Source organism: Rhinolophus sinicus, chromosome 9, assembly GCF_057876585.1.
Source record: "Rhinolophus sinicus isolate RSI-liver-muscle chromosome 9, RSI-T2T, whole genome shotgun sequence".
Taxonomy (NCBI): Eukaryota; Metazoa; Chordata; class Mammalia; order Chiroptera; family Rhinolophidae; genus Rhinolophus; species Rhinolophus sinicus.
In genome coordinates, this window is record NC_142509.1 from 26791989 (window position 1) to 26818920 (window position 26932).

Genomic DNA, 26932 nt, shown 5'->3' on the forward strand with positions numbered 1-26932 from the left:
GCTGGCAGCCGAGGCTGAGTTCAACCCCTTGGCCGCCGACTGAAAGTTCCCTCCCTGGTGAGGCCAACTTTCTTCCTTCGGGGGACTTAGCACGGCCGGTCTCCAGGGAAAGAAGAAAGGATCAGACCCCTGAGTTTGGATGGAGGCCTTGGTGAGCAGCTCAGTTCCAAACTGAACGCTCGGGGTGATGGCCACTGGCCACTGCCCTGGCCTCACCCCACGCAATCCCCATGAGCCTCTGGGGTGCCCGCTACAAAACCCCAGCTCAGAGATGAACAGACTTGTCCAAGGTCACACAGCTGGGACTAAGCACCCAGGCTGATCCAGACCCAGTCTTGCTGTGCCTTCCTGCAAATCCTGAACCTTTGCGAGGGTTCTGTTCTGCCCCGTGGGGACACTGCCCAAATGGGGCTGCACTGCTCCCTCCCGCTCTCCTCCCCTGGCTGATTCAGCCAATGTCCATACAGATCCTCATCAGGAACCTCACCCTGTTTGTGCCGGTCCTAATGCCGGGTAGGCAGCTGCCCTCGGTCCTTTCCCAGAGGTCGCCCCCTCCGTGGATAGAGCGCCCTAAGCCTCTCAAATGAACCCCATGTCCTTGGACCTACAGCTTGTCCACAGCATGAATGTGAGGTGCTGGCAAACTTGGCACCCCCCACCCACCCCACCTCACCCCACTCCCAGCCTCTGTCTTTTTTCATCGTCTTCCACTTAATTCTTTTCCTCATCTCCAAAAGTCAGCTGGCCTTTTATTCCTGGGTCATTCTTTCCCGACACTTTATGAAAAACTTCCAAACACCAAAAAGTTGAATTATTTACAGTGAACCCCCAAGTGCCCACCGCTGGAGGCTACCATTGACGTGTGCCTGTGCTTCTATTTGCTCTACTGTCGATCTGTCCATCTGTCCATCCCTTTCTCAGGCTGTCAATCCATCTTTTGACATATTTCAGAGCAAATTGCAGACATTCGTACCCTTCTCTAGGGTCATTTTTGTGTTTCAAAGCAAGCTTTTCTCTCTTCTTTAAATCACCTCCTGAGCTTTTCTGCAGCCAAGCGTGCAGCAAAAACAAGAGCTATGTTGAGATGAAGCGACCAGGCCTGTGGCTAGTGAGGGACTCTGGCTTCACGGTCCGTGGGACCCCAGCCAAATATTTCCATCAACTATTGAGCATGTACTATGTGCCATGCACGGTATGAGGGGTCAGGCGTGAGGAAGACAGCCCACTCCTGCCTGCGGCAGCTGATATCCAGGTTCCCCAACAGGTAGAAATTGTAAGTGGTTAATCAAAGGGGACCTTCAGGGTCATGACAAGTCAAGAGTGTAAAAGCCCACAGATGCCTGGCGTCTGTTGTAATTCAATGTCCTGTTTCAGAGACAGGTCCTCCTGTGAGTCACTGTGATAGGAACGGGATAGAGAGGATCACCAAGGCAGACCACAGAAAGGCTCCCCAAATGACCCCCATGCACAGGAAAGGCTCCTGGGTACCCACCCAGGTAGTGTGGGCAAACCCACCCTCTTCTGGGCAATGCCCGTATAGCTGATGCTCTGAGCCTCGCCAAGGCTCTCTGCCAATAGGTTAAACTCCATAACACAGCCTCCGCTCAGAGCCACAGGATCTTCCCCAAATGCCCCTCCCCTGCTCGAAGTGACCCCAGGACAAAATTCTCACTCGATCCCAAAAAGCCTAGTGTGAGCCCGTCCCAGCCCCACCTCCCTCCCACCAAGTCTGTTCTCATCATGCACCCACCAGACCCAACTGTCAGTTCATCTCTCGCTCACCTCCAATGAACACAGACTGTTTCTCCTGCTGGAAACCCTTCCCCCTTGGTCTTTGCCAGGCTGACTCCTACTCATCCCTCAAAACCCATCTCAAATAGTGCTTCCTCTGGGCAGCCTTCCTTTTCCAGTACATTGAAGACCACAGCCCCTGTGCTCCCCTTTTCTGTGATGTATATGAAACATACATTTATAAGTGAAATGCATACCTGGGGATCCCTGTGTCCTTCTCACTACTGAGTCGAGGATGCATTTTGGACAGCAGTCTACTGGCAGAGTGATGGTTCCTTTCTGGAAGGTGAGGTCAGAGGCCACTTTCAGCAGCGATGCCCTCTATCTTGTGATACCCTGACCCGTGTGGTATCTCTGAGCAGCGTTGTGTGCAGAAAACACAGGCCAAGTGGCTGGAAGAAATTTTTTATTGTGGTAGAATATACATCACAATTTACCATTTTAACCATTTTGAAGTTCATTGGCAGTAAGTACAATCACGTTGTGTAACCATCACCACCCATCTCTCTGCAGAACATTTTCTTCACCTCAAACTCCGTACCCATCAAACACTAACTCCCCATTTCCCCCTGACCCCCAGCCCCTGGTAACCGCCATCTACTTCCTGTCTCCATGAATCTGATTACTCTAGGTCCCTCATATAAGTGGAATCATACAATATTTGTCCTTTTGTGACGGGTTTATTTCACTCAGCATAACGTCCTCAAGGTTCATCCATGCTATAGCAGGTGTCAGAATTTCCTTTTCAAGGCTGAATGATGTTCCACTGTAAGTATAGACCACATTTGGTTTATCCATTCATCCATTGATGGACACTTGAGTTGCTTTGTACCTTTTGGCTGTTGTGAATAATGCTGCTATGAATGTAGATGCACAAATATCTATTCAAGTCTCTGTTTTCACTTCTTTGGGGGTCAATAGCCAGAGGCGAAATTGCTGGATCCTAGGATGATTCTGTGTTTAATTTTGAGGACCACTCATACTGTCTTCCATGGCAGCCGCACCATTTTACATTCCCACCAGCAAGTACACAGAGTTCTGAATTCTCCACATCCTCGCCAACACTTGTTTGATCTCTGTTTTCGATAGTAGCCATCTGTGGGGACAGAGCCCCAGAAAGCAGTTTGCAGGCTCTCAGCCTCACATAGACAGGTGCTGGCTCAGGTAGTAAATGGCCAACTGTGATTGCATGGCCATCAGCTGTGGCTAGTTGGCCGTCAGCTGTAACCAGTGAGCCATTGGCCACTAATATAACTGCTGTGGCTACGCTAGCAGAGGGAGAGAAGAGAGGAAGAATGGGGGCTAGCAAGAAGATGGTGGCTGGGCTGGCAAGTGTGGATGGCGGTTTGCGGACAGTGTGGATCCAGCCTCCAGTGAGAGTATAGTGCCGCCAGAGAGAATATAGTGGTATGACTCCCCTACCTATGGCTCCGTGGGTGTTCCTTTTTGGCCTCACCATATCCTGCATTCTTGTGTGGGGAGCGGGACCAGAGACACCACAGGCCGCCCTGCATGACACCATCCTAATGGGTGGAGCCGAGAAGTAATTTTAACTCAAAAGTCCCTAAACCTTTTTACTTGCATCCCTCAAACATCGTGGACAGGAGATCATATCCCACCGGCGAGCCTTTCAAGTGCCGGTTCCTCTGCCTCCCACTTCCTTCGCCCACCCAGCTGCTCCTGCCCTGGCCACCAGGCTTCCCTTCCTCCCACCTGTGAAGTCGCCCACATTTGAGCCACCATTTTGGTGTTTATTCGGCTACCCCCAGACTCGGGACAGTGAGTCCTGGGTTGGACGTCTGATGTCCACAGCCAGAGGAAGAACGGCATGGGTACAGCCTGACCCAGTCACCTGTCTCCTACTTCTGACCGTATCTTTCATTCCTTTCCCTAAACCTCCGTTCAGGAGTAAACACTAGACTGGGCCACGTGGTGTCGTGGAAGGGGCCGGCAGATCTGCAGACGTGGGGTCAGAACCCCGCTGCGTGACCTCAGAGAGCCTTTGTTCCTCTTTAAATCAGCAGAGTCCACAGAACCCCCTCCAAGACTGCCTAGACCGGGGGAGCAGAGTGTTGCTGGAACCCCATCTCTACCCCTCACTAATCCCAGGTAAGCGGCTCAGCCTCTCTCGGCCTCGGTGTCCTCTTCTGTAAAAATGGGGCTGTTTGTTTCCTATGGCTGCCATCACAATGACCACAAACTGAGTGGCTTAAAAGCAGCCCAAATTTATTCTTCTATAGTTCTGGAGTCAGAAGTCTAAAATGGGTCTCACTGGGCTAATGCCAGCAGGCTGTGGAGGCTCTAAAGGAGAACCCATTTTATTTTCACTTTATCCAGCTTCTAGAGGCGTCGCTCCGTGTTCCCAGCTGACACTGACCTTTCTCTTTAATTATAAGAATCCAGTGGTTACATTGGGCCCACCTGGAGAATCCAGAATACTCGCCCTGTCTTATGGGCCGCTGATTAGCCAACTTAATTCCATCTGCTACCTTAATTCCCCCTTATGTAACATCGTCACAGGTTCTGGAGATTAGGACGTGGCCACCCTTGGGGGGCATTCTTTCTGCCTACCACAGGGATAATAACTGAAGTAAGCGCGGTCACAGTGTGCGTAGCATGGAGTCCTCTAGACACGTTAGCCAGTGTTATTGTTTTTGTTAGAATGTGGATGATTTCTCGTGGAGGGGGAAGAAAAGCTGCATGACCATCTCTGAGCCTCAGTTTTCTCCTCTGAGAAATGGAACCATCCCATTGTGTGGGTTGTTGTACTGTTTCAGGGAGATGCTGTGTTTAATTCATTGCAGCGCGTGGCAGGTGCTTTAGTGGTGGTGATTTGTATTTGTCCTCTGTTAGTTGCCCAACTCCAGAGAATCTCAGAGAATCCTCGTTCCGCCTGTCTTTCCTTTATGCTTTCTTTCAGCGTCAGCATGGCCCCTGGGCAGGTGGGGCTCTGGCTGTCACCAGGACTCTCGCCTAGAGCTTGTGACTCTGTGGCTTTGGCATTTTCACCTTGACTGTATGCATACCTGGCCTCACTTGCCTGTGTGGGGAATGGATGTCATTCAAATCAGGGCTCCCCAGCCCTCTCTACCTGGGGACCCAGTTGCTCAGGCTTCGTCCTCCATCCACCCCTATGCCATTGCTTCTACAAAGTCCCTGGGTTGATGCTCATTGGCTGTGACCAACACGGCCTGGGTCACTTGCCCCCAAACCCAATCACTGGGGGTGGCTGGGAGCTGTAATGCCCTCTGTGGCCCGGTCTGCATCACAGGGCCACTTTGGAGCCAAGCTGAGGAGGGGGTGCTGGGGAGAGGAAGGCCGCCCAGGGCTGCTGCAGGCACCCTCTCTCTGCCACCTGCCTGGTCTCCACTGAGGTGGGGCCTTTCGGGACTTCCCAGTAACACCCACAGCCCCATCATCCCATACTGTTCCTTACTTGCTAGTCATTGCATATGTGTGAATCTGACCTCCCCAGTGAGGCTGCAAGCCACTTCCTGGGTGGGCTCAAGAGTTAGACAGACTCCTAATTAAGACACCCTTTTGCTGTTTTCTTGGGTGGAAAGTCACCTGCTTCATTCCCCCAAGCCTCAGTTTCTTCATCTGAAAAATGGGTATACAAATACGACACATCTGTTAGGCCTGTTAGGGTTGTAATGAGGATTGAGTGAGCTAATTTACAGAAGTGACTATCGTGTTTCCCCAAAAATAAGACCTAGCCGGACAATCAGCTCTAATGCATCTTTTGGAGTTAAGACCCAGTCTTATTTTACTGTAAGACCGGGTCTTTAATATAATATATAATAATGATATGATATGATATGATATAATATAATACCGGGTCTCATATTAATTTTTGCTCCAAAAGACACATTAGAGCTAATTGCCCGGCTAGGTCTTTCTTATTTTCGGGGAAACACGGCAGCATGGGGCCTGGTAAAGGGTGCAACTCCTTCTACCTGTTGCATTCTTTGACCCCAGGTACGTACCAAAGAGGCAGCTCCAAGAAGCACTGCTGAACTCCAGCTCTGGAGTCTGGCACAATGGACTCAGTCTTGCCTCTTCAGGTGACCTTGAGTCCTACCCAACGTCTTTGAGCCTCCACTTTCTCAGCAGTAAACAGGGTTCACATCCCGCCCTGAGATCATGCCTATCAAGAGCCTGGCAGTGAGGGACTGTGAATGGCGGCCATGGTAATTTTATCGATAATGACAAGCCCCTCCCAGTTTCTGATGTGATGGGAACCTAGCATCAGAAGCCCTGGATTCAGTGTGGCTATAGTGTAGCCTCTCTGGGCCTCAGTTTCCACATCTGTAAATGGGGTCTGACCTGTGAGGGGTGAGTGGCACTGTTGCCCGTTCCCCTCTTTCATCCCTCCCTTGGAGCCACAGAGCTGCCATTCAGCTTTTATTAACAGAAGACAGTAATTCAACACCACACTTACATAGTTTCCACGTCCCCTGAACATGGGGTCTTCATTAACAAAAACATCAGAACTGATGGGGGGTCACATTACACAGAGCGGCTGAGCAATGCTGGCCAGACAGGCAGCACTGGGCTGTGTCTAAAGACGGTGATGTTCAGCAGAAAATTCCAGAACTAGGAAGAACTTAAAGATGGTCCCTCAAAACAGGGCTTAACACCAAACCTCCCAGGTAGATGGCTGACCTGTTGATTAATCGGAAAATTCTGGCCCTAGGGCTCGGCAACTCCCAGATACAGGAGCCAAGCATCCAGTTGGTCAAGAGAGGACAGGGGAGCAAGCTGTTTAGCTGGAAGATCCTATTTGCCTTTTCCTTTCTCCAACCCACTCAGCTGGCTCCCCTCTCACCCAACTGTCTACAGAACCCGCCCCTCGGAAAGTTAGGAATTGGCAACAAGAGAAAAAAAACAACAACACATTAAAATAGTCACAGGGCAATGAAATTGGCAAGAAGTGCCAATCCTTAGCACTGCAACTTCGTCAGCCCACTTGCTACCTGGGTCAAGCTTTACGTTTGGTTCACAGTTTGCTTTCTTTCCATCAGGGTGTCTTAAATTCCAGTACAAATTCTTCCCATTCTCATCCTGATTTGTCCTTAGAAAACCGCTGGAACCCAAAACTATGGCACCTCCCCTCTTTGGTGCCCATGGGGAGAGATTTGAATCGTGACTGAACAGTGAGAAAAATATCTGGTCTCTAAATTTTTTAAAAAAGGATGTATCAAAAGTGCTTGTTTGTTCTAAAAAGCAGCCCACGGCTGCGAAGGGGTTAAGAGCCAGTTTGGAGACATGATTCACAGATAATTTACGCACTGGGATTGCTGGGGCATCAGGAGGGGACCAGGGAGTCTCATTCCAGGGGCTGTGGGCTGGGTTCAGAGAGGTGGTGTGGATGGGCTCCAATAAATATAAATAAATGTACATGAGGTCACAGTGCCCGGTGTGACCCAGGGACCTACTCTATGAAATTCTAACCAACTACAGGAGAAGTGGGCCTGGAGGCCGGCAGGGCGGTCTCCCATTTCAGAGTTCAGCTGGTTCTGGTCCAAGAGAAGTTAGACAGTCTTCCCGCTCCACTCTGGGCCTCACGACCTGTCCGCTGGAGGCAGAGGCAGATGTTTCATCCAAGCAGAATAAATTAAAGGGCCTTCCTTCCCGTCAGGGTGTTTCCATGCTGCCCCAAGGAGTCCCCATATGGGCTGCAGGTGATGGAGGGAGCCCAGCAGGGAAGCAGGCTGGAGGCTTCCAATCTCAGGTCTCGAAGGAGCATCACGGAGTGAGGGAGGTCAGACGCTTGTTCACTCTCCTCTGTCCCTCTGACCTGGGAGGCCCCAAAGGCTTCCTGTAGAGGTGCGAGAGGGCCAGCGGGTGCCGAGAACTGCTTCCCTGTTAGCCAGCAGCCCCGCCAGAGGTTCAGAGGCCTGTGGGAAAGTGAAGGGCCTTTCTTCCAGGACCACGTGGCTCGGTCAGCCCTCTGCCCAGGTTCTGGGGCAGGTGAGGACATCAGCTCAGAGTAGGGCTATGGGCTTGTTCCCTGGGGCACCCAGGTATTGAGAGGAGGAGGTGGCGGCTGATGCGGCCACACTGTCCGGATATGCAGTGTACAGACCTGTCACCTGCAAGTCCGGGAAGGACTGGTCACTGCCGCCGGAGACCGGGGTCAGGCCTGAGGACCCCAGGTCACATCTAAGAGGGGAATCTCCGAAAGCCCCAAGCGTGTCCAGGCTGAAGCCTTCATCCTTCATCTCCTCCCAGAGGTTCCCTTTCAAAGACAAAAGCGTTTGGGTGAGCGGGCTTCCTGTCAAACATCTGAGTTCGAATCCTGTCTTGGGGAAGAGGCCAAGGCTAGGGTTTCCAGGTGGGAATTCCTGCCCGTTCTCAGGAATTGTTTTTCGTTTTCCCGTTCCCGAATCCTGAGATAGAAACTGTTTTCTGTTCTCCACGATGAATCATTTCCACAAAGTGATGGCCGATACTACCAACCACCTGGGTTCAAGGAACCAATTTTCCCAATTTCCCGACCAACTTTTCCCGGGATTCGGGAATGGAAAAGCGAAAAAAATTCCTCAGAACGGGTGGGAATTCCCACCTGGAAACCCTAGCCAAAGCTAGGTGTGGGATTTAAAGTCATATGTTACAGGCTAAGAGCTTGGAGAAGCCAGAGTTTCAGCCTGGGCCCTCCCCTTCCCACTGGGTGTCCTTGGAGTGTCACTTCTGTCTCAGAGCCTTGGTCTCCTCAGAATTAAATGGAGGCGATCAGTTAACTCATCCAAGCCTTAAACAAGGGATTGTGTGGAAAACACTTAGCCCTCACTAAGTGGTACCATCATGGTCAAAGCCAGGGAACAAAACAATGATCTCCCTTTCTTCATCACAGCTTAACTACACGATAATCCAGAGGGAGAGCAGGGAGGTTTAAACATACCCCTTACACCACTATAACTAATTTACTAACTTGCTGACTAACCAGCTAACTTGTCCATTTCCCTTGCTAGGCATGCCTTGAGGGCAGAGGCTGTCTTAACAATTGGCCGGCACATAGTAGGTGCACAAGTGTTAGTGAATGGAGGGATCATGAGCCTTCACTGAAAACTGAACTTCCCTTATTCATTCATTCATTCATTCATTCATTCATTCATTCCTCATGCATCGAGGATGACCATGTGGCAGACAGCGGGTCAGAGTGTAACCTGGCATGAGATTGGCACCTGCAACTAGAAGCAGTTACTGATGGAAAGTTTAGGGTCAGACAGATGTGGGTTGAAATCCTGGCTCTGCCACTTACTAGCCAGGTGACTTCGTTTCTCTTTGTCTCAGTTTCCTCATTGGTGGAATGGGGAGATGAAATGGCAGTGGCCTCACGGCACGGTTGTAGGGTAAGATGGCGTGCTGCCCATGAAATGCTTGGCACGAGGCCTGGTATACAGGAAGCGCTCATTAAATGCTTACTGTATTATTAGGTGGTTGGGAAGCGTTTGTGGAAGAAATGAATTGTGGGGTAAATGCAGACAGCCCTGCTCTCCCTTGCCCTCCCGTGTTTCTGCGCTCCCCCAGCCTCTCCCCTCCCCCTCTTTTCCCATCACCCCATCCCTCCAGCCTCACCCTGCAGAGCAAAGTCCATGATGCTGGGGTCCAAGGCGTCCACCTCGGTGCTCATGTCGGTGCTAATGTTGATGAAGTCCACAGGAGCCCTTCCCATGGTGGGGTGCGGGAGGGGGCTGGGGCTCAGGTCAGGCAAGGCATGCAGGGGTGGGGTCTGGGCTGGGGCAGGGGAGTCTGGGGCGAGATGTGCCTGGGGCTGGACCTGGTGGTGCAGGGGCACTGACTGCAGGGACAGGGTCATCAGTGGCTGTGGTGGGAGCTGAGAAACAGCGAGGCAGCCATGGGCCATGGCCACCGTGGTGGCATGGGTCAGCACGGGGGCCTCAGGTTCCCCCGGTTTGCCAGGGCGTCGGCAGCTTTCTGGCCGGTCTGAGATGAGTTTGTCCAGCTCCTCTGCAAGCAAGTGGAAGAGGTCACGCAGAAGTCACCCTGCAGTTCTGGGGCCCCAGCCCAGGCCTGGGTTCAAGTCCCAGCATTACCACCTGTGTGACTTTAGCAAGCCTTTGGGACTCTCTGAACCTCAGTCTCTTCAGCTATCAGATGGCATCATACACTCTGTACAGAGTTGTTGTGGAAACGTACTGAAATCACAAATTGTGCAGGGACTTTGAGGAATGAGAGGAGCCTCGGATAGTGACACTGGCTCCTCTCCTTGGGACAGTGCCTTAGAGGATAGTACTGTAACTCTGGGACTTCACTGGAACCTCACAACAGCCCTGCACGAGGGACGTAAGGCAAGGGTTACAAGTCCCACAAGACTGGGACAAAACTGATTAGCATGCAAGGGGTCCTATCTGTTCCCTGCGGCTTAAAGAGATATTAGAAAGTACTGCTGTGGGTTAAAAATTGGATCCTCCTTCATGCTCTTGGATATAAACAAGACTGAAATTACTCTTAAATGATTTCTGGTCGTTAGTTTGTGTCTCATTGAATGTAACACCATTTTGACACTGGACCACTAGAGTCCTAACATCTATTGGGGTTGCACCCATTTTGGGAACAAGAACACTTAGAATCTAGAAGGTGAAGTAGCCTGCCCAAGATGTCACACTACATAAATGTCAGAACGGGCACGGGGTCTCAAGCCAGACCCTAGAGTTCTCTGTGGGGTCAGCATCTTGTAGTACCCCCTCAGCTGAGGGCCTCTGCATCCTGCTATGGCCCTTCTCCCCACCCTATTGAATTGTGCATCTCTGAGCTACACTCCCATCCCCCATCGCACCCAAATCTCGAGCAGGATGATATCCACAGGGTCAGGCCAAATATTCCTAAGGGTGTGTGGATTAGCCTCCCATTTCCCAGTCTCCCTTCATATGTCACTTGTATGTCCTCCCCTTCACATCTTTTAACAATAATAATAAAAAAGATGTATTTTTTTCCCTAATATAAAAGTAACTCATGAACAGGGTAGAAGATTTGGGAAATACAGAAACGTGAAGAATATAAAAATTATCAGTGGTCTCTCCATTCACAGTAAAGATTTTGGTATTCTTTCAGATAGATAGCTAGATAGGAGATAGAGATATGTGTGCATATACACACAATATACAAATATATACATATATACATACTCATATCTATGGATATATACATATGTGTATGTTTATATATACACTTAAAAATGGGTGTGGATATATGTGTATGTGCATATATGTGCATATACATACACACATATGTAGAAATGGGTGTGGATACATATGCTTTTTAAAATGTGATCATACTGTTCATATTGATTCATAACCTGCCACTTTTCACTTATTGTATTTCTTTATATTCCAAAAATATTTTTTTTATCTCTAATACTTGCATGATATGATATTATATTCATGGAATTAATCCCCTATTGCAGGATATTAGCTTGCTTTTAATTTTTTACTGTGAGAAATAATTTTGTAATGGCTAACTTTGTTCATAAACCTTTTGCACAGATCTTTGGTTTCCTCAGCATAAATTGCTGAAAGTAGAATAACTGGACTGATACTCATAGATGGATACAATATACAGGGTTTTGCTATATTACCTTGCCCTGAAAAAGCCGAACAACTTACATTCCAACCAATTGTATGTGAAGATGCCTATTTCTCCTCATGCTAGCCCACACTGGGTATTATTATTTTATTATTTTTCAAATTTGTGCCAATGTAGCAGGCAAGGTAAGAAAGCAGTTTTCTCCCATGGTCGTTTAGTTTGACATTTCTATGTAAGAAACTAGGGATTGCTTAGTGAGAGTCAGCAGCTTTCCCTACCATGTTTCCCCGAAAATAAGACGGGGTCTTATATTAATTTTTGCTCCAAAAGACTCATTAGGGTGTATTTTCAGGGATGTCTTATTTTTTCATTTACCACAATCTACACTTATTCAAATACAGTCATGTCATCTTCTTCTGGAACATCGTCATAAGATACTAAATGTGTCCGTCTGGCTGACAATCTTAACTGGGGCTTATTTTTGGGGTAGGTCCTATTTTCGGGGAAACACGGTATGTTTCTGACCAGGCCCCTCCGTTGACCAGCCACTGGGTAGGGGTGGGGAAGGGAGGTGTATTTCACAGGAGGGAAGTTCATAAAGCGCCCATGTCCCCACGGTGGTGGCTAGGACGTGGTGCTGGCGGGGCAGGATGCAGGCAGAGCCGAGGCAGGGGCCTGAGCGATGATGTGTGAGGTGTGTGTGAGCGGGAGGGTGGGGCGTCCAGGTCTCACCCGGGTTCGCCATGCTCCGGTGGATGGCGGCTAGGTCTTTCCTTTTCCATTTGTGCATCTCCTCCTCCATCTTGTCAATACGGGCCAGATTCAGGGCCCACAGGCAGCCCTTGCGCGAGGAGCCACTCATCTTGTTCTCCACCTTCTCAAAGCACTTGTTCAGGGACAGGTTATGCCGTACTGAGTTCTTCCAGCCATCAGGCGCCGTCTATGGGGAGAAATGGGTACACAGGAGACCCCTCCAAAGAGCTCCCTATAAACCCTTTCTCTCCAGGGGAATCTCAAACTCAGGCCGAGAGGGGCAGCGCACAACGGTGGCAGGGATAAAATGACAGTGTCCCAACACTCAGTCCTGAGGTGGGAAGAGAGAGTGTGGGGACTGTGGCAAAATGGAGGGCCTATGCCGGATTAGAGGGGCAGTGGCGATTCAGCTCCAGCCACTGGTTACTACACAAGAGCGAACCAACAAGGCCCAGGGCTGCTGGGTCGTCCATCTTTCTATCCCATTCAGGAAGCAAGCAAGTGACATGATGCTAATACATGGATAACTGGTCAAGTGTATTAAATGCCAATCATTTTTAAAAGCTCTTAGTTTATTATTGGGTAATCAGATACTGTAGTGCACCTCATACCCTACCCTATTCTCACCCACCTCTCTCTCTCTCTCTCTCTCTCTCTCTCTCTCTCTCTCTCTCTCTCTCTCTCTCTCTCACACACACACACACACACACACACACACACACCATTATTCTACAATATTTCTGCTAAGAACACCACCCAGGCCAGGGACCCACAGCTTGGTAACATCTGACCTCCTGCTTCTTTTTTTGCTTTGATGTCAACAAAGATAACATTACTAATGGCCAACCATGTGCCAAGAGCTGCCAGGCCCTTTACATGCAGAACCTTCATTAATCTTGCCAGTTGGGTATTATTCTCCCCATCTTACAGATGAGGAAACTGAGGCTCAGAGAGGCGAAAGGCTCTTGCCAGATCTGTGTTTTATATCATTATGTTTTACTGAGTCTGTGCTGAATAACTAGGTTGACCCCTCTACTCTTTACGTGCTGGGATGCCTAGTGAACTCCTCTTCATCCGTCAGAGCCCAGCTCAAATGCCCCCTTGTCTGTCTGGATATTTTTGCCCATGTCTCTGTAAGTGTCCGTGTGCAAGCATCCTTACTACCAGGTCTACAGACATAACTGGGGGCCTAAAAGGGTGGCTCAGTTTGGCCTGGGTTCTGGCAGTGCCAGGGAGAAGCCAGAGCAGCTCCAGCACCCCAACCATGGGCTGGGACCTCTCACCTTAAAGTAGGGGAAGTGCTCCTTCATGAAGCTGTAGATCTCACTCACAGGCAGGCTGCCTGTCTTGCTGTTCTTCAGGGCCATGGCGATCAGACAGCTGGAGGCAAAAGGTGGGGCGGGCCAGATGTGAGGGCACCTCAGGCTGACAGCACAAGATCCCCTGTGCAGGAGGCCTGTCCTGCTCGGCCCCAGCAGAACCAGCCCCTCCATACTCACACAGCGGTAGCTCTCGATACCTTTCTATGGCCCTATGTTTTTCCCACCCTCTGCTGCCCTTCTCCTTGACCCTGAGCTCAGCCACTGGTACTGATTTGAGAAACCTCATTTTTACCTCTATTTATCCCTCCTCCCCCCATAATTAATATCTATGGGACTTTAGACTTTAACTAGGCTGCTTTAACTATCCCCCAAAATCTTATGAGGCACACAATAGTATTATTTTGATGACTTTAGATACCAGAGGGAACTGAAGCTCAGAGAGGCCAAGCCATTTCCCCAAGGCCACACAGCTTGTGAGTGACAGAGTAGAGCCCTGGGCTCAGTGTCTGTAGTGGGTTCACAACCCTGAGGGTTGACTGACCACAGGATGGTCCTTCCTGAAAGCATATCCCACCTGAGGGTTCCCCACTCTCCAAAACTTCCCCCTTGGAAATTAGGGCTACCACACCTAGCTGTCTGAGACGTCCTAAAGGCAGCCCTCACCCCTCTCTTCCTCGAGCCCCCACTACACCAGCCCGCCCTGGACCTTACCTGTATGAGTAGATGGGCTTGGGGTAGTGTTTGGGGTGGAGTTCCTGAGATGAATGCACAGCCATGCGGGGCTGGGGGTACGGAGGCCGCACCCCGAACGGGGAGCCATACAGGCCCACAGGAGGGCACTTCCCACAGGGTATGGTTGGCAGAGAGAGAGAGAGAAGGTGAGAGTATAAGTGACTCACAATAGCGCCCCACCCCCACCCCAGCCTCAAAAAGCGAGAGGAGATGTAGGGTTTACAACCCCAGGAGACAATCTTGTCTTTACCAATGGCAGGTTTTTGGGAGGGAACTGAATGCATGACCCCATGACACAGGCATGGTGGAGAATGTTATCCCCATGTTCTAGGTGAGTAAACTGAGACTCAGAGAGCTCCCTGGCCAGCCCAAGCCAGAAGTGTCTGCCTCTGAGTCCAGGGCCCCTCCAAGCCCCCGGTACCTGCTGGGTGCCTGGGGGAAGTGAGAACTGTGGTTGGGAAGCTGGCGAGTACAGCTGTGGCGGGCTCTGCAAGCTGGATGGGGGCTGGCCCCCCACAGGGAACTGGTTCATCTGCTGGGGCCGGGAGAGGAGGAGACAGAGAGTCATGGTTGGGTGGGGAGCCCCCAGCGCTGCAGGACACCCACCTCACTCCCCAACCCATGTGGCGGCACTTACGCTGGCTCTGTGGTTGGCCATGGGGCCCAGGCCCAGGACGTCAGGAGGGGCCATGCCAGCCAGGCCATGGAGCAGGGGACCTGAGGTGGCTCCCACATGCAGCTCAGCCACCCCAGCCAAGGCACCTGCAAGAGGGAAGCACAGAAGTGAGCTGGGAGGACTGTGGCCGTGGCAGGGACAGCCCCGTCCCTGGGTACCTGCAGAGAAGGGAGCCTCACCCTACCGTTCGGACCAGGCCTAGAGTAAGGGCTTGGAAAATCACTGCCCTGGGGTGCAGTTATGAAAAGTGGGTTCCTACTTGAGCCAGCCTAGTTTCCCCAGTGACATTACCTAACTGAAAAGTTATCGTGAGGGTTAAATGAGAAAATGTCTATAAAGCACATTGCTGAGCACATGATAATATCTCAGTAAACCATGAGAGACTAATAAATATGACGATGATGATGATGTGATTAAGACCTTGGTTCCTGTCCTTCATGAAGCTAAAACATTAGTTCATTGTTCACCTCTCCTCCTTAAAAGTATGTCTTGGTTCCTCAGTACCTTTGAGTCCAAATGTCTTTGCACCTCCTCTCTCCTTTGTCTAGCCCTGCTCCTCTGCCAAGGATTAGCTCAGAAATAGCAGCTACGCACCACACACACACACACACACACTCTCTCACACACACACACCCCATCCTGTCCTGGGCCTGTCACAGACATTGCTAATCTATCACAGATTCACACAGCAGCAGCCTGATTTTAGGCAGCCACCTCCAATTCAGCAAAGTTGACCAGCAATGTGATTATGGGGCCTGGGGCCATCTCTTCCAGGAAGCCTTCCGGGTCCCTCAGCTCTCCTCTGAGCTCTGACTGCCACCTGGGCTCATCCTCTGTGCCTTGGTCTGTCTGCCTTGTCCATCTCTCCTTGACCAGACCCTCAGCTCCCTGAGAACCAGGACCACATCTTATATGACTCAGTGTTCCAAACACCTGGCAAAGTGTCAGATACACAGGAGGTATGCAGCGACACAGTTAGCACTTATTGAACACCTACTGTGTGCAAGATACTTTCTGCATTGAATCCTGACAACACCCCATGTGGGCAGTTCTGTTATCCTTTCATCACAGATGAGGAAACAGGTCAGAGGGGAAGGTACCTGCCCAAGGTCACACAGCTGTCTCCTTGGGGTTCTAGACCAGGGATTGACCAACTGTGGCCAGCAGGCCAAGTCCAGCCCACAGCATGTTTTTGTAAATAAAGTTTTATTGGCACACAACCATTCCCGTTCATTTACATATTAGCTATGGCTGGTTTTGTACTGCAGTGGCAAAGGTGAATAGTTTCCCCGGCGATCGTGTGGCCTACAGAGCCTAAAATACGTTATTTACTTCCTGGCCCTTTTCAGAAAAAGTTTGCTGACCTCTGTAATGGATGCTTTGGCCAAGAACAGTTTGTCCAATGAAAGAAACACTCCTAGACACCAATTTTTCAACTATTGACACTTTTAATGTACTGATATGATTGCTTCTGTTGATTGTTTTTCTTCACCACTTTCTGCATCTCTAGGCATTTAATCCACTTACTATAACTGCAACTAGCACCCATTTATTGTGTACCTACTGTGTTCTGGACCCTGTGCTAGGCACTTTCCATGTATCGTCATTTTGAATCTCTTGATCGGGGGTCAGTAAATTTCTTAAAGGGTCAAAGAAGAAATATTTTAGACTTTGCCAGCCACATGGTTTTTGTTTTCGTTTTTTTACAACCCCAGAAAAATGTAAAAATCACTCTTAACACGAAGGCTCTATAAAAGAAGGCTGAAGGCTGCCCTTGGCCCATGGACCATAGTTTGCCGACTACTCTAGATGTTCGTGATGTACCAGGGTAGGGGTGGGTCTGTCTATTCTTCACTGAGACCTGAAATCACACGCCTGGTACAGAGTGGTTGAGCAAATGAATGAACCATATCCCTCTGAAGATAGAATAAGTCCACATGTTACAGATGCAGAGACAGAGGCCCAGAGAGAGAGAGAAAGAGAGAAACCTGGCCACGACTGCACAGCAGGTGGGTGTCAGTGCTGGGTGTCGCCCCTCCCCTTTACCACCCTCAGGCAACCCCACCTTGCCTGAGCCTACCTGGGTGTGGGTGTGGTGCACTGGGGCCGCCCAGGTCCACACGGCCGCTTGCCATCTGCTGCAGCCGCGGCACGTCCACAGCCGTGAGCCATGATAGTGACTGCAGGTCCCCGGGAAGGTCATCATCGCTGGTGGTGGCCAGGAGTCTGGAGGGAGGGGCAGGAGCTCGGGAGGGGTGAGGAGCTCAGGCCAGCTCCCAGGGGGGGCTCCCCTATCTCTGGAATCACCCCCTTAGCCCCTTACCTCCCCAAGCCACTCTGCCCTTCAGCCTGTCCACCCCCAGGGCTGGGTGTGGGAACCTGGTCCCAGGATCCCCTCCTTTCTCCCCCCCACCCCTGGCAGCCAGATCACACATCTCAAATCATTCCTGCATTCACTCTTGTAACATATGTTACTTAGTCCCTACCCCAAATGATAAACATTAATGTTTGTTGAGCACTTACTATGAGCCAAGCACCATATCAAATCCTTCAGAAATATTAATGCATTTAACACTCCCCATTAATCCATAAGGCAGGTATTATTATTCCCATTTTACAGATGGGAAACCAAGGCACTGGGCTTGGTGCTCAACAGGCACAGTCCCATTCAGTCCCGAGAACAACCCTGAGAGGTAAGGTATGCCCACACCCCCCTTTTATAGATGGGAAAACTGAGGTTCAGAGTGAACCTGAGTGACTTGTCCAGGGCCACGTGGAACAGGAAGTGGTGGGGCTGGAACCCAGGCAGCGTGGCCTGAAGCCCAGGCTCTTCACCATGACCTGGGACAGTCCCTGGAGGCTCCAGTTAGGACCCATGCCCACCACCCCGCAACAGATTCATGAGCGAAAACATCACTTTCCGTGGAAGGAAAAAGGCTGCCCACTGAGGATGCCAGGCAGGTACCCCGATTTATGAGCACTGAGCCCCACAGTAACATTTTGTCCATGTTATAATGTGGCTACGAACTGGCCAGGAGCCCACGCCAGACCCCACCACACCTGCCACTCCGCAGGCCAGGGGCCCATGGTCCAAATTCTAAGCTCCAAGTTTCAAAAATAGGTGTCTCAGGGCCCCCCTAGAGCTGGGGAGAGGGAGAGAGAAGAAATGCAGCCTCTGGTTTTCTCGTGCATGTGACCGTGGACCCACAGAGGGGCATTAGCCTCCACCCCCCTCCTGCCATCGGTGGGGCCACCTCAATCTGGTGTTCTCTCTCTTCCTGTCTCTTTCCTTTGCTCTCTCTGTCTCTCGTCCCCTTCCTTCCTATCTTTCCCTCTCTCTCTTTCCTTGTGTTTTAGGGCCACAATTAGCGTTGCCATGGCCACTGCTGCTCAGTTGTCACACGGCCTGGGCCTTCAGCCCACCAAGCTGGCATCAGGTGACCATCCAATTGCCCTAGTGATTGGCTGCCTTGTAAGAAAACAGGGCCTGGAAACGATTTGAAAATGCTGCCGGCCCGTGTCAGCAGCAGCAGTTGGCCCGGCTGTTGTCCCCCTGGCTGCCCATTGTGTGACAAACGACTGTTGCCCCTGTGGCACGTGGCTCCCATTGTCCTGGGGTCTCGATGCAATTGTTTCTGCAGGCCCCCTGCCCCCACCCCAGCTACCGCCCCCTTTGGCCTGCTCATAACTCATCTGGCCAAATGACAGCCATGGCCCAGGCCTGGGCAATGGCCATCTGTCCCCTCGGGCCCGTGGAGACCATGGGGTGAGGCTGAGAGGCAGGGCCTGGTGTGCCACCCGCTTTCAGGAATGCCTGGCTGGCCCCCACGCACCTCTCCTCACCCCACAGCCAGCAGACCTCACAGCGTCTGCTGGTACGAGCCCCACTCCTGCTCAATAACCTGCTGTGGCTCCCACTGCCCTCACCGATCTGCCTGGCACTGCGGACACAGGGAAGAGTACAGGGGAGCTCCTGCTGATAGATTTCTCAAGGTGGGGGCCCCACCAAAGCCCAGTGGGGGGCTTGTAAACAAACCAGGGCCCTGAGTGCCACTGGTGGAAAAGAATCTCTGGTGGTAGGTAAATCTGACAGGCAGTACCCATAGTGGTAAAAGCTTGGGCTCTGGGTTTTAATCCTGGTCTCCACTTACAAGGTGTGATCAAACAATATGGTGGATGTTTAAATAAAAAAATATATATGTATTACAGTAAAAGACACATTGCCATTAGTCCCCCTCAAAATATTCCCCCTTGCTTTGAATACACTTATCCCATCATTCTTGCCACTTTCTGAAGCAATTCTGGAAGTCCTCTTTTGTGAGTGTCTTTGGTTGCTCTGTCGCAGCTGCCTCGATGTCCTGAATCATTTTGACTTTGGGGAAGAGCCAGAAGTCGCATGGTGCCAGATCCGGTGAATACGGTGGATGAGGACACACTGTAATGTTTTTATTTGACAGAAATTGCCGTATACCAGAAGCAATGTGTGACACAGAACGTTCCCATGATGGAGGATGATTTACAGTACACTTTAAAGCACACCCCTCAACCGTAGCTCACACCCAACTGACTGCACTGAACAAGTTGCAACTTGTCACACACTAAGGGTTCAACTGCAGCTTCCCGTATTGAAGATTCCTGCCTTTCTATTGGCTGGCACTCGGCAGCAGCATTCTCCATATTTTATGATCACAACGGAAATGCTCCGTGTCACACATCGCTTCTGGTATGCCAATTTCTGTCAAATAAAAATATTATGGTGTGTCCTCATCCACCGTATTCACTGGATCTGGCACCGTGCGACTTCTGGCTCTTCCCCAAAGTCAAAATGACAATTAAAGGTAAATGTGTTGAATGGATTCAGGACATCGAGGCAGCCACAATAGTGTAACTAAAGACACTCACGAAAGAGGACTTCCAGAACTCCTTCAGAAAGTGGCAAGAATGATGGGATAAGTGTGTTTGAAGCGAGGGGGAATATTTTGAGGGGGATTAATGGCAATGTGTCTTTTACTGTAACAAATTTTTTTTAAATTTAAACATTCACCATATTTTTTTTTAATCATACCTTGTACCTGTGTGCCATTAGGCCACTGACTTAACCTGAGCCTCAGTTTTCATCTGTGAAATAGGGATAATACTTCCTATCTCATAGGGTGTTATGAGGATTCAACGTGTTATTGGATGGAAAGCTGTCATTAATATTAATATCAATGTCAATGTTTATGATAACATTAGTTAGGTCCTCAGAGGACTGGAAGAACATTGAAGTTCTATGCTCCATGGTCACGCACACCTGCCCCTGTGCTGCTATTATAGTGTTTCCCCGAAAATAAGACCTAGCCAGACAATCAGCTCTAATGCGTCTTTTGGAGCAAAAATTAATATAAGAGCTGGTATTATATTATATTATTATATAATTATTTTATAAGATCCAGCCTTATATTATAGTAAAATAAGACCAGGTCTTATATTAAGTTTTGCTCCAAAAGATGCCTTAGAGCTGATTGTCCGGCTAGGTCTTATTTTTGGGGAAACACGGTAGTGGCTTCCATATATTGAGCACTTCTTGTATGCCAGACCCTGGGCTATATGCTCTCCCCGTTTTACAGAGAGAGAAACTGAGACCCTAAACAGCCATGCTCTGAGCCCATTTCCACATGAAATGAGGGTCACACGAGGTAACTGTTTAGCACACGGCTGACTTGTACTAGGGCCTGGGTAAATGATGCTATCCTGATTGTTCTTTTATTTTTTTCCTGCTGTCTGTGGGCCCCACCTGGCTCCCCATTCCTTCAGCCCCACTCCCCACTCATGTGAGGAGCAGCAGCCGACTGTAGCCGCACGGTGTCTGTCTTGCCCGTGGCACACCCAGCACAGTGCCCCTTGCCACACCTTGGCATGAGCCATTCCCCCTGCTAGGAACGCCCTTTTTGCTTTTCCTCCCCCCCACCCACAGTACCTGTCCCTGGAGGCTCACTTCAAATTCTGTCCTCCGGCCTCTTAATGCCAAAGTCCCCTCAGCCATCACCTGACCCTACCCTTCATCTCACCCATGGGGAAACTGAGGCTGGGAGAAGGGAAGCAGTTTGCTCCCAATTTTGTACTTCAGAAAAGGACCTGGGCTGGCACCTGGCTTCCCATGTGGGCCCCTACCCAGCCCAGGAGCCTCCTCTGAGAAGTCTTTGTCACACAGACCCCAAGCTCGGGGAACCCCTCTGTACCCTGACTGCTCCCTAACCTCGCCAGGGCCAGCACGTCCTGCACCACCATCTCTCTGCCCTCACCTGCTCTTGGCTTGCCGATGGCTGGCCTCGAGCCCTCCATCACCCTGTGCCGTGTACACAGTGGTGCTACCTAAATGCCTACTTGGCTGGTTGGAACAGGACAACCCCAGGCCACCATCCTGGACAATGGCCTGACAATGACTGTCCTGTCCAGGACTTTTAGTGCTCAGAGAGCCATCGTCTGCCTCCTGGAGTCCTTGTGACACCCTCAGGAGGGGGACAGGGAACAGGCAGCCCCACTTCACAGGTGGGAAAGCTGAGGCCAAACCATTGAAAGCAAAATCGTGACCAGGACTCTAACCTGGGTCTGTCTGCTCCAATCTCGGGTTCTTCCTGCTGGCACCACAGAGACTCAGATGTCCTGAGGGTGAGATACCCCCACCCTGAGCCTGAGGCTCTCAGCTGGGGTTGTGTGGACGATCATTTCCCAGCAGCCGGTTCAGATGCAGAGTCCAAGGCCCAGCCCAGACCCTGAAGCCCCACCGTGGGCTGTGAGACCTGGGAAGCTGTATTTTAATGCCTCCTCCCCACATCCCACACCCAGCCCTGGGGGATGGGCAGCCCTGAAGGGTATGGCAGGGGCTTGGGCACAGCTTAGGCATTGACTGGATCTGGGGTCAAGTCTGTGTGAATCCACGGCTGCATGACCTCAGACAAGTCACTTCAGGTCCCTGAGCCTGTGTTTTCTCATCTGGAAAATGGGAGAATAACTCCGTCTCTCCTGGGTTGTTGTGAGGATCTAATGAGCCTGTCTGTATTCAAATTTGGGTACAGGCCTGGCCCCCATTTGCCCTTCTTGGGGATTTGTAGCTTATCCTGGCCATTGGCAGCCAGGCTCTGCACCCCCTTCAGCCTCAGACAGCCCAGAGGGGGTCTGGTCTTTCCTCCTGACCATGCCAGAGTGTCTGCCTCAGTGGGCCTGACAGGTAGCCCCAGCCGACCCTGCTGGTCTCCTGCAATGGACGTGGACGTCCAGGAGCTCTTGGTGGGAGCCTGCTGGGCCGAAAGCCCGCTCCGTTCCCGTTGCTGTAGGGTCTCTGGCATTTGGTGTCTCATCCCCACTGCCTGGCGTGGGCCACTTGACCCTCTCTGTCCCCTTTTCCTTCACCCTCTGCAAAGAGGTGTATCAGCACAACCCCCTCTCCACAGTGACATGTGAAGGCCCCCCCAAGCCTCTCCCTCACCAGTGCCTGAAGTTCCTTCCTTAAAGATGTCCCCAGGTACCCCATTCTGGCTCTCTCCTAGCACTTAATATTAGTGGCATAAACCACAGGGTCCTAGGCAGCTGTGACATGGAAAAAACTTCTTGTTTCAGGAACCACCCTGGCTTTCCATCCATAGGCCCTTGGAAGAGTACTTAATCCCCAGCCTCAGTTTTTCTACCTGTAAAATGGGCATGAATGATAATAACAGCAGAAATACTTGTGTGTCCCCACCTCAGGACTGGCATGCTGCATGCTGCTGTGGAGATGAAGTGGCTTTGGGAACCCTCCTGTCATCTGTGAGGATTTGGGATTATTCCCTGGTGTGTGTCTGTGTCCCTGAGCCAGGCTCCCGAGTGAGTTTCTCTTCTGCTGGAAAACGATAGTATATTTGCTAACCCCATGGCCCTGGGGTCTCCCAGGACCTGCTCTGCTCCCTCTCTCTGGGTCTCTTCAATCTCTGAGTGAGGATGATCCAGCCCCTCCTAACCCTGGCTCACCATGTCACTGACGGCTGCCGGCCTGGGGTCACCTCCAGAGGCGGCAACAAGAATCAGACTTCAAAGATCCAGCTCCTTCCGTCTGCTGCCCCCACCCTCTCTGGCCAGCCCCTAGTTCACCGTCTCTGTCTCTGACTCTCCCACTCGCTCCTTTTCTATGTCTCCGTCGCTCTGTATTCTCTGTGCCTCTGTCACTGTGTCTCTGTGTCTCTCTCAGTCTGAGGGGCCCTGTGTGTGATGAAGTCCTGGCCCCGCTCTTCCTGTTTGGTGACATCAGATATGCTTCCAAAACTTCCTGGGCCTCAGTTTCCTCATCTCCAGAATGGGGGCAACAATGATGGAGGCAAAGTCCTCACAGTAGGCTCTTAGTAAACATCCACTCTCTCCTTTTCCACTTCTCTCTTTAATGTGGCATCCAGGGCCCCCCAATCTCCCGCAGAACTGTCTCCATCCCACACATCCATCAGTCCCCTATTTGCCTAGGAGCCCAGAGCCCTTTCTGGGAATGAGGCTGGTACTAGCACTTAATGCATCTCCCAACCCCAGGTGATTCCTACACCCAGGAGTATTGGGGAGCCATGGCTCCCCCTGTGCCCTACAGCCATGCTCTAACAAGGGTGTAGCGTGTGACAGGCCGTGCAGCCCAGGTAGCACTATAGGTTCAGATGGGGCCAAATGTTGATCCCATCTCCTCCAATACACCTCTATTGTGCCTTCTTCTGGGTCTCCTATTACCTCACAAAGGATGCCTTTCCTTCTCCGTCTTTGTACCTCTAGTGTCTCCCTACCTGAGCCCCCATTTCTGAGCTCCAGGGAGTCCCCTAGTTGGCCACAAGCCTCCACCTTCTCCTGAGCTTGGCAAATGTCCTCAGGAGGGCAAGGGCTGCACCCCCAGGTTTCAGAGCCCCCAGGTTTGGCAGGGAGAAAGCCAGGTCAGAGGCTGGGTCCCCTGCTGGGTGCAGGAGGCCCCGGGTCGCAGGAGACCCGGATGCTGAAGCAGGGACCACACACCCTGAGGGAGGAGCTATACCTCCAGAGCTCAACACAGGGCTGGGGCACATAGTAGGTGCTCAATAAGTCCTCACAGATTGGACCAATGACAAAACAGTCCCAGGCTTTCCAGATGCCCCACCTTCATTCTCCCTGGGGTCAGGCCCGGTGAAAGCCTGTGGACATGGCTGGATGGGCGAGACCCTGGTGTGTGGCCGGCCCTGAGCTCAAGGGTTTACACATTTGGTCTCACATCAAACTCACAAGAGTCTGATCAGGCAGGTATTATCCTTACCATTTGCCAGATGGGGACACTGAGGCCAGGCAAAAAACCAGCTTGTCTAGTGTCCCCTAGCTAGAGACTGGGTTGATTACAACCCCACCATCCTTTCTCCCTGCCCTATCAGGAACGGTTGAAGATATGTGCTCTGTGAATTCTAGAAAATCCTACCACGGTGCTATCCAGTAGGTAGCCACATGAAATTTAAATTCATGAAAATCCAGGAAAATTACAGATTCAGTTTCTGGGTCACACCAGCCATATTTCAAGTGTTCAGTGGCCACCTGTGGGCTGCCATAGTGGACAGTGCAAATGTCAAATGTTTCCATCATCCCAGAAAGCTCTACTGGGTGGCAGTGGTCTGAAACGTTCTTTTCAATCTTACTGGGAAAATCTGTGGTGTTTCTGCATAGCCTGAAAACACATAGAGATCTGATTTAGGTTTGGAAATTTCAGGAGCTGATTTCATGGAATTTTGAGGTTTAGTGTGTTTCCTTAAAAAGGATTCTCCCAGCCCACCCCCATCAGTGAGGAAGTTAGGGGAAGGACTCTAAAACTGGGAGCCATGTACTGAGGCCATATGTAAAGTAGTGAGCTCTCTGTCCCAGGAGCATTCAAGCAGGAGCAGAGGGATGATCTGTCAGGCTCCTGTTGGGTGAGAGATAAGCCTAAGCAGCCTCCCTCCAAGGTCCTTTTTGATGCAAAGACTCTGTAATTCATGAAAGAAGTGTGCTGATAAATTGCATTTCCAATGTTCTATCATGCTGGGCAAGCTCCTTTCCCTGTCCAGGCCTCAGTTTCCCCATCTATAAAGCAATAGTGGCAGAGAGGTTCCCTCAGGGCTCTACTGGCGTGAGGGCCCTAGGAAGGCAGAGTAGCACAGTGGTCAGGAGCAGGCGTGAGCCCCCAACGCAGGTGGGCCTGAGCCTGAACTCTTCCTGGCTGTGTGACCTGGAGCAGGGGACTCACCTGCCCTGGGCCTCAGTTTCCCCATGTATAAAATGGGAATAATAATAATACACTAAAGTGGCTGTTGAGAATGTGGTAACAGCTCATTAGCAGTTCAGTGAAGCATCACATTAGATAAAGAAGCATCTAGTCTTCTGCTGAAAAAGCAGGTTAAACTATTACTTCAGGGACCTTAAGGGGACCCCTGATAGTGCATCCTTTTCAAACCAATTGGGGGATTTGTCACTGACAGGGGATCCTCCTTAGTGAGTGGAGAGCTTTTTGGGCAGAAAGAAAATGAGAAGACTTGTCTTGGCACTTCAGAATCCCATTCTGAATTTGTTAATTCACCCATAACTCCCCACCCCACATAGGAGGCACTGCTTTCTTTTAAAGCTCAGCTACATCCATCTTTCCCTTATTAAAGACACACACCCTAGGGGGTATCATCACCCCCTTTCACAGCAGAGGCCCAGCCCATTGGTGTGCATTGCACGGTAAAGGTTCACATTATTGCAAACATCTTCTGAAGAATATAGATTTAGCATGAAGTGGCGTCCAAGGGGACGGCCACTAGCAGAGTGTCTGTCACTCAATAAGCATCTGCTTCAGTCCACAAATACTTCCCAAACTCCTACTTGCCAGGCTCTGTTCTGGGAAGTAGACAAAACTCCTTCTGTCCAAGGAGATCACTTTCTAGCCAACCTAGCAATGCAAAGGGCGGGGGGAGAACTGCATACCTTCCTGCCAGCTCTTAGCTCTGCACCTGACAGCCTGTGGAATGGCTACTTATCATACCCATTTCACAGATGGGATGGCTGAGGCCCAGAGAGGGGAAGGGATGCCCCTCAGCCACACAGTGTGTCACCAAAGGAGCTGGGATTTACACCACCCACCCTGGATCCTCTTCACTCAGCCACTGCCAGTTTGCCTGAAGTACATGAAGCTGTGGGCAGAAAGAGCCAACTATCATCATATCATTTTTATAAGAATCTGCTGGGTGCCTCCATGGTGACAGGGCCAGGAGACCCTGTGGTGGTACCAAGCAAAGCAAGACATCACTGGAGCCCACAGCTGCCATCCTACACTGACCAGGGGACCAACCTGATGTTAATTAACCATGTCTTTAATCAGTCGTGTTGCTGGAGGAATGGGAGATGAGCCAGGAGAACAGATACTGGAGGGGCGAGCCCAGGGAGACTTGAATTCCAGTCTGGGGTCCACTCCTAAGGGGGGGGGGTCCTTGGGCAGATGCCACAATGCCTTTAAGCCCCCGTTTCCTCATGTGCAGAATAGAGGCAATAAGAGGGCCTGCCTCTTGGCTCAGAGTAAGTAAAACATGGGAAGAGCACAGTACACTATTTGATTCAAGTGCTAGAGAAGTGTTTGTGAACACCCAGTAGCCAGAGTGGACTTTCAAAAGGGACATCAGAACCTGTCATTGTCCTTAAAACCAATCAGGGGAATAAGAGTCCAGCTCCTTGCCATGATCTGGCCTTTGACTATCTGTTCTAGCAAACCTGTTTATCTTTCCGTTCCTCAAACATTCTAAATTCTCTTTGCACATGCTGTTCCTTCTTCCTGGAATGCTGTTCCATGCACTCATTCATGGCTGGCTCTTTCTCGTGCTTCTTCTGGTCTCAGCCTAAATATCCTCTCCTCTGAGAGGTCTTGCCTGGCCACACCCTCCCCCCCAACCCTAGTGGTCCTTCCTGTGTTCTGCAAAATATTTAGCATTTTGCAACAAGGTATTTATTGATACATATTTCCACTCTCTCCACTCTAGGAAGGCAGGGACAGGAGGCCCTCTGTTTTGTTCAACACTCAGCACAAGGTCTGGCACCCTGTGGGCATTTATTACATACCTGCTGGAGTAGAAGTGGGTGGAAGGATCCCCCAGCCCAG

At 50.8% G+C, this 26932-nt stretch overlaps 1 protein-coding gene across 1 annotated transcript; it reads right to left on the reverse strand.

Annotated features, from left to right (window-relative positions):
* Window positions 1-6226: 6226 nt before the first annotated feature.
* FOXN4 (forkhead box N4) lies at window positions 6227-21147 on the reverse strand. The gene is made up of 10 exons (XM_088801140.1): window positions 21062-21147; window positions 18657-18764; window positions 16904-17049; window positions 14785-14909; window positions 14569-14682; window positions 14127-14254; window positions 13377-13473; window positions 12073-12280; window positions 9373-9765; window positions 6227-8032 (listed from the first exon to the last, which is right to left on the reverse strand). The coding sequence occupies exons 1-10, from the start codon at window positions 21145-21147 to the stop codon at window positions 7779-7781; spliced, it is 1659 nt and encodes a 552-aa protein (XP_088657266.1). The 3' UTR covers window positions 6227-7778.
* Window positions 21148-26932: the final 5785 nt, after the last annotated feature.

Bases quoted from the DNA above. Each gene is read 5' to 3' on its own strand.
- FOXN4 (XM_088801140.1), bottom strand. From the start codon at position 21,147: ATGGAGGGCTCGAGGCCAGCCATCGGCAAGCCAAGAGCAGGTGAGGGC. The intron at 14,910-16,903 runs GTAGGCTCAGGC...TCCCTCTTGCAG, and splicing joins TGCACCACACCCACACCCAG to GTGCCTTGGCTGGGGTGGCT. The intron at 13,474-14,126 runs GTAAGGTCCAGG...TTTTGCCTCCAG, and splicing joins AAGCCCATCTACTCATACAG to CTGTCTGATCGCCATGGCCC.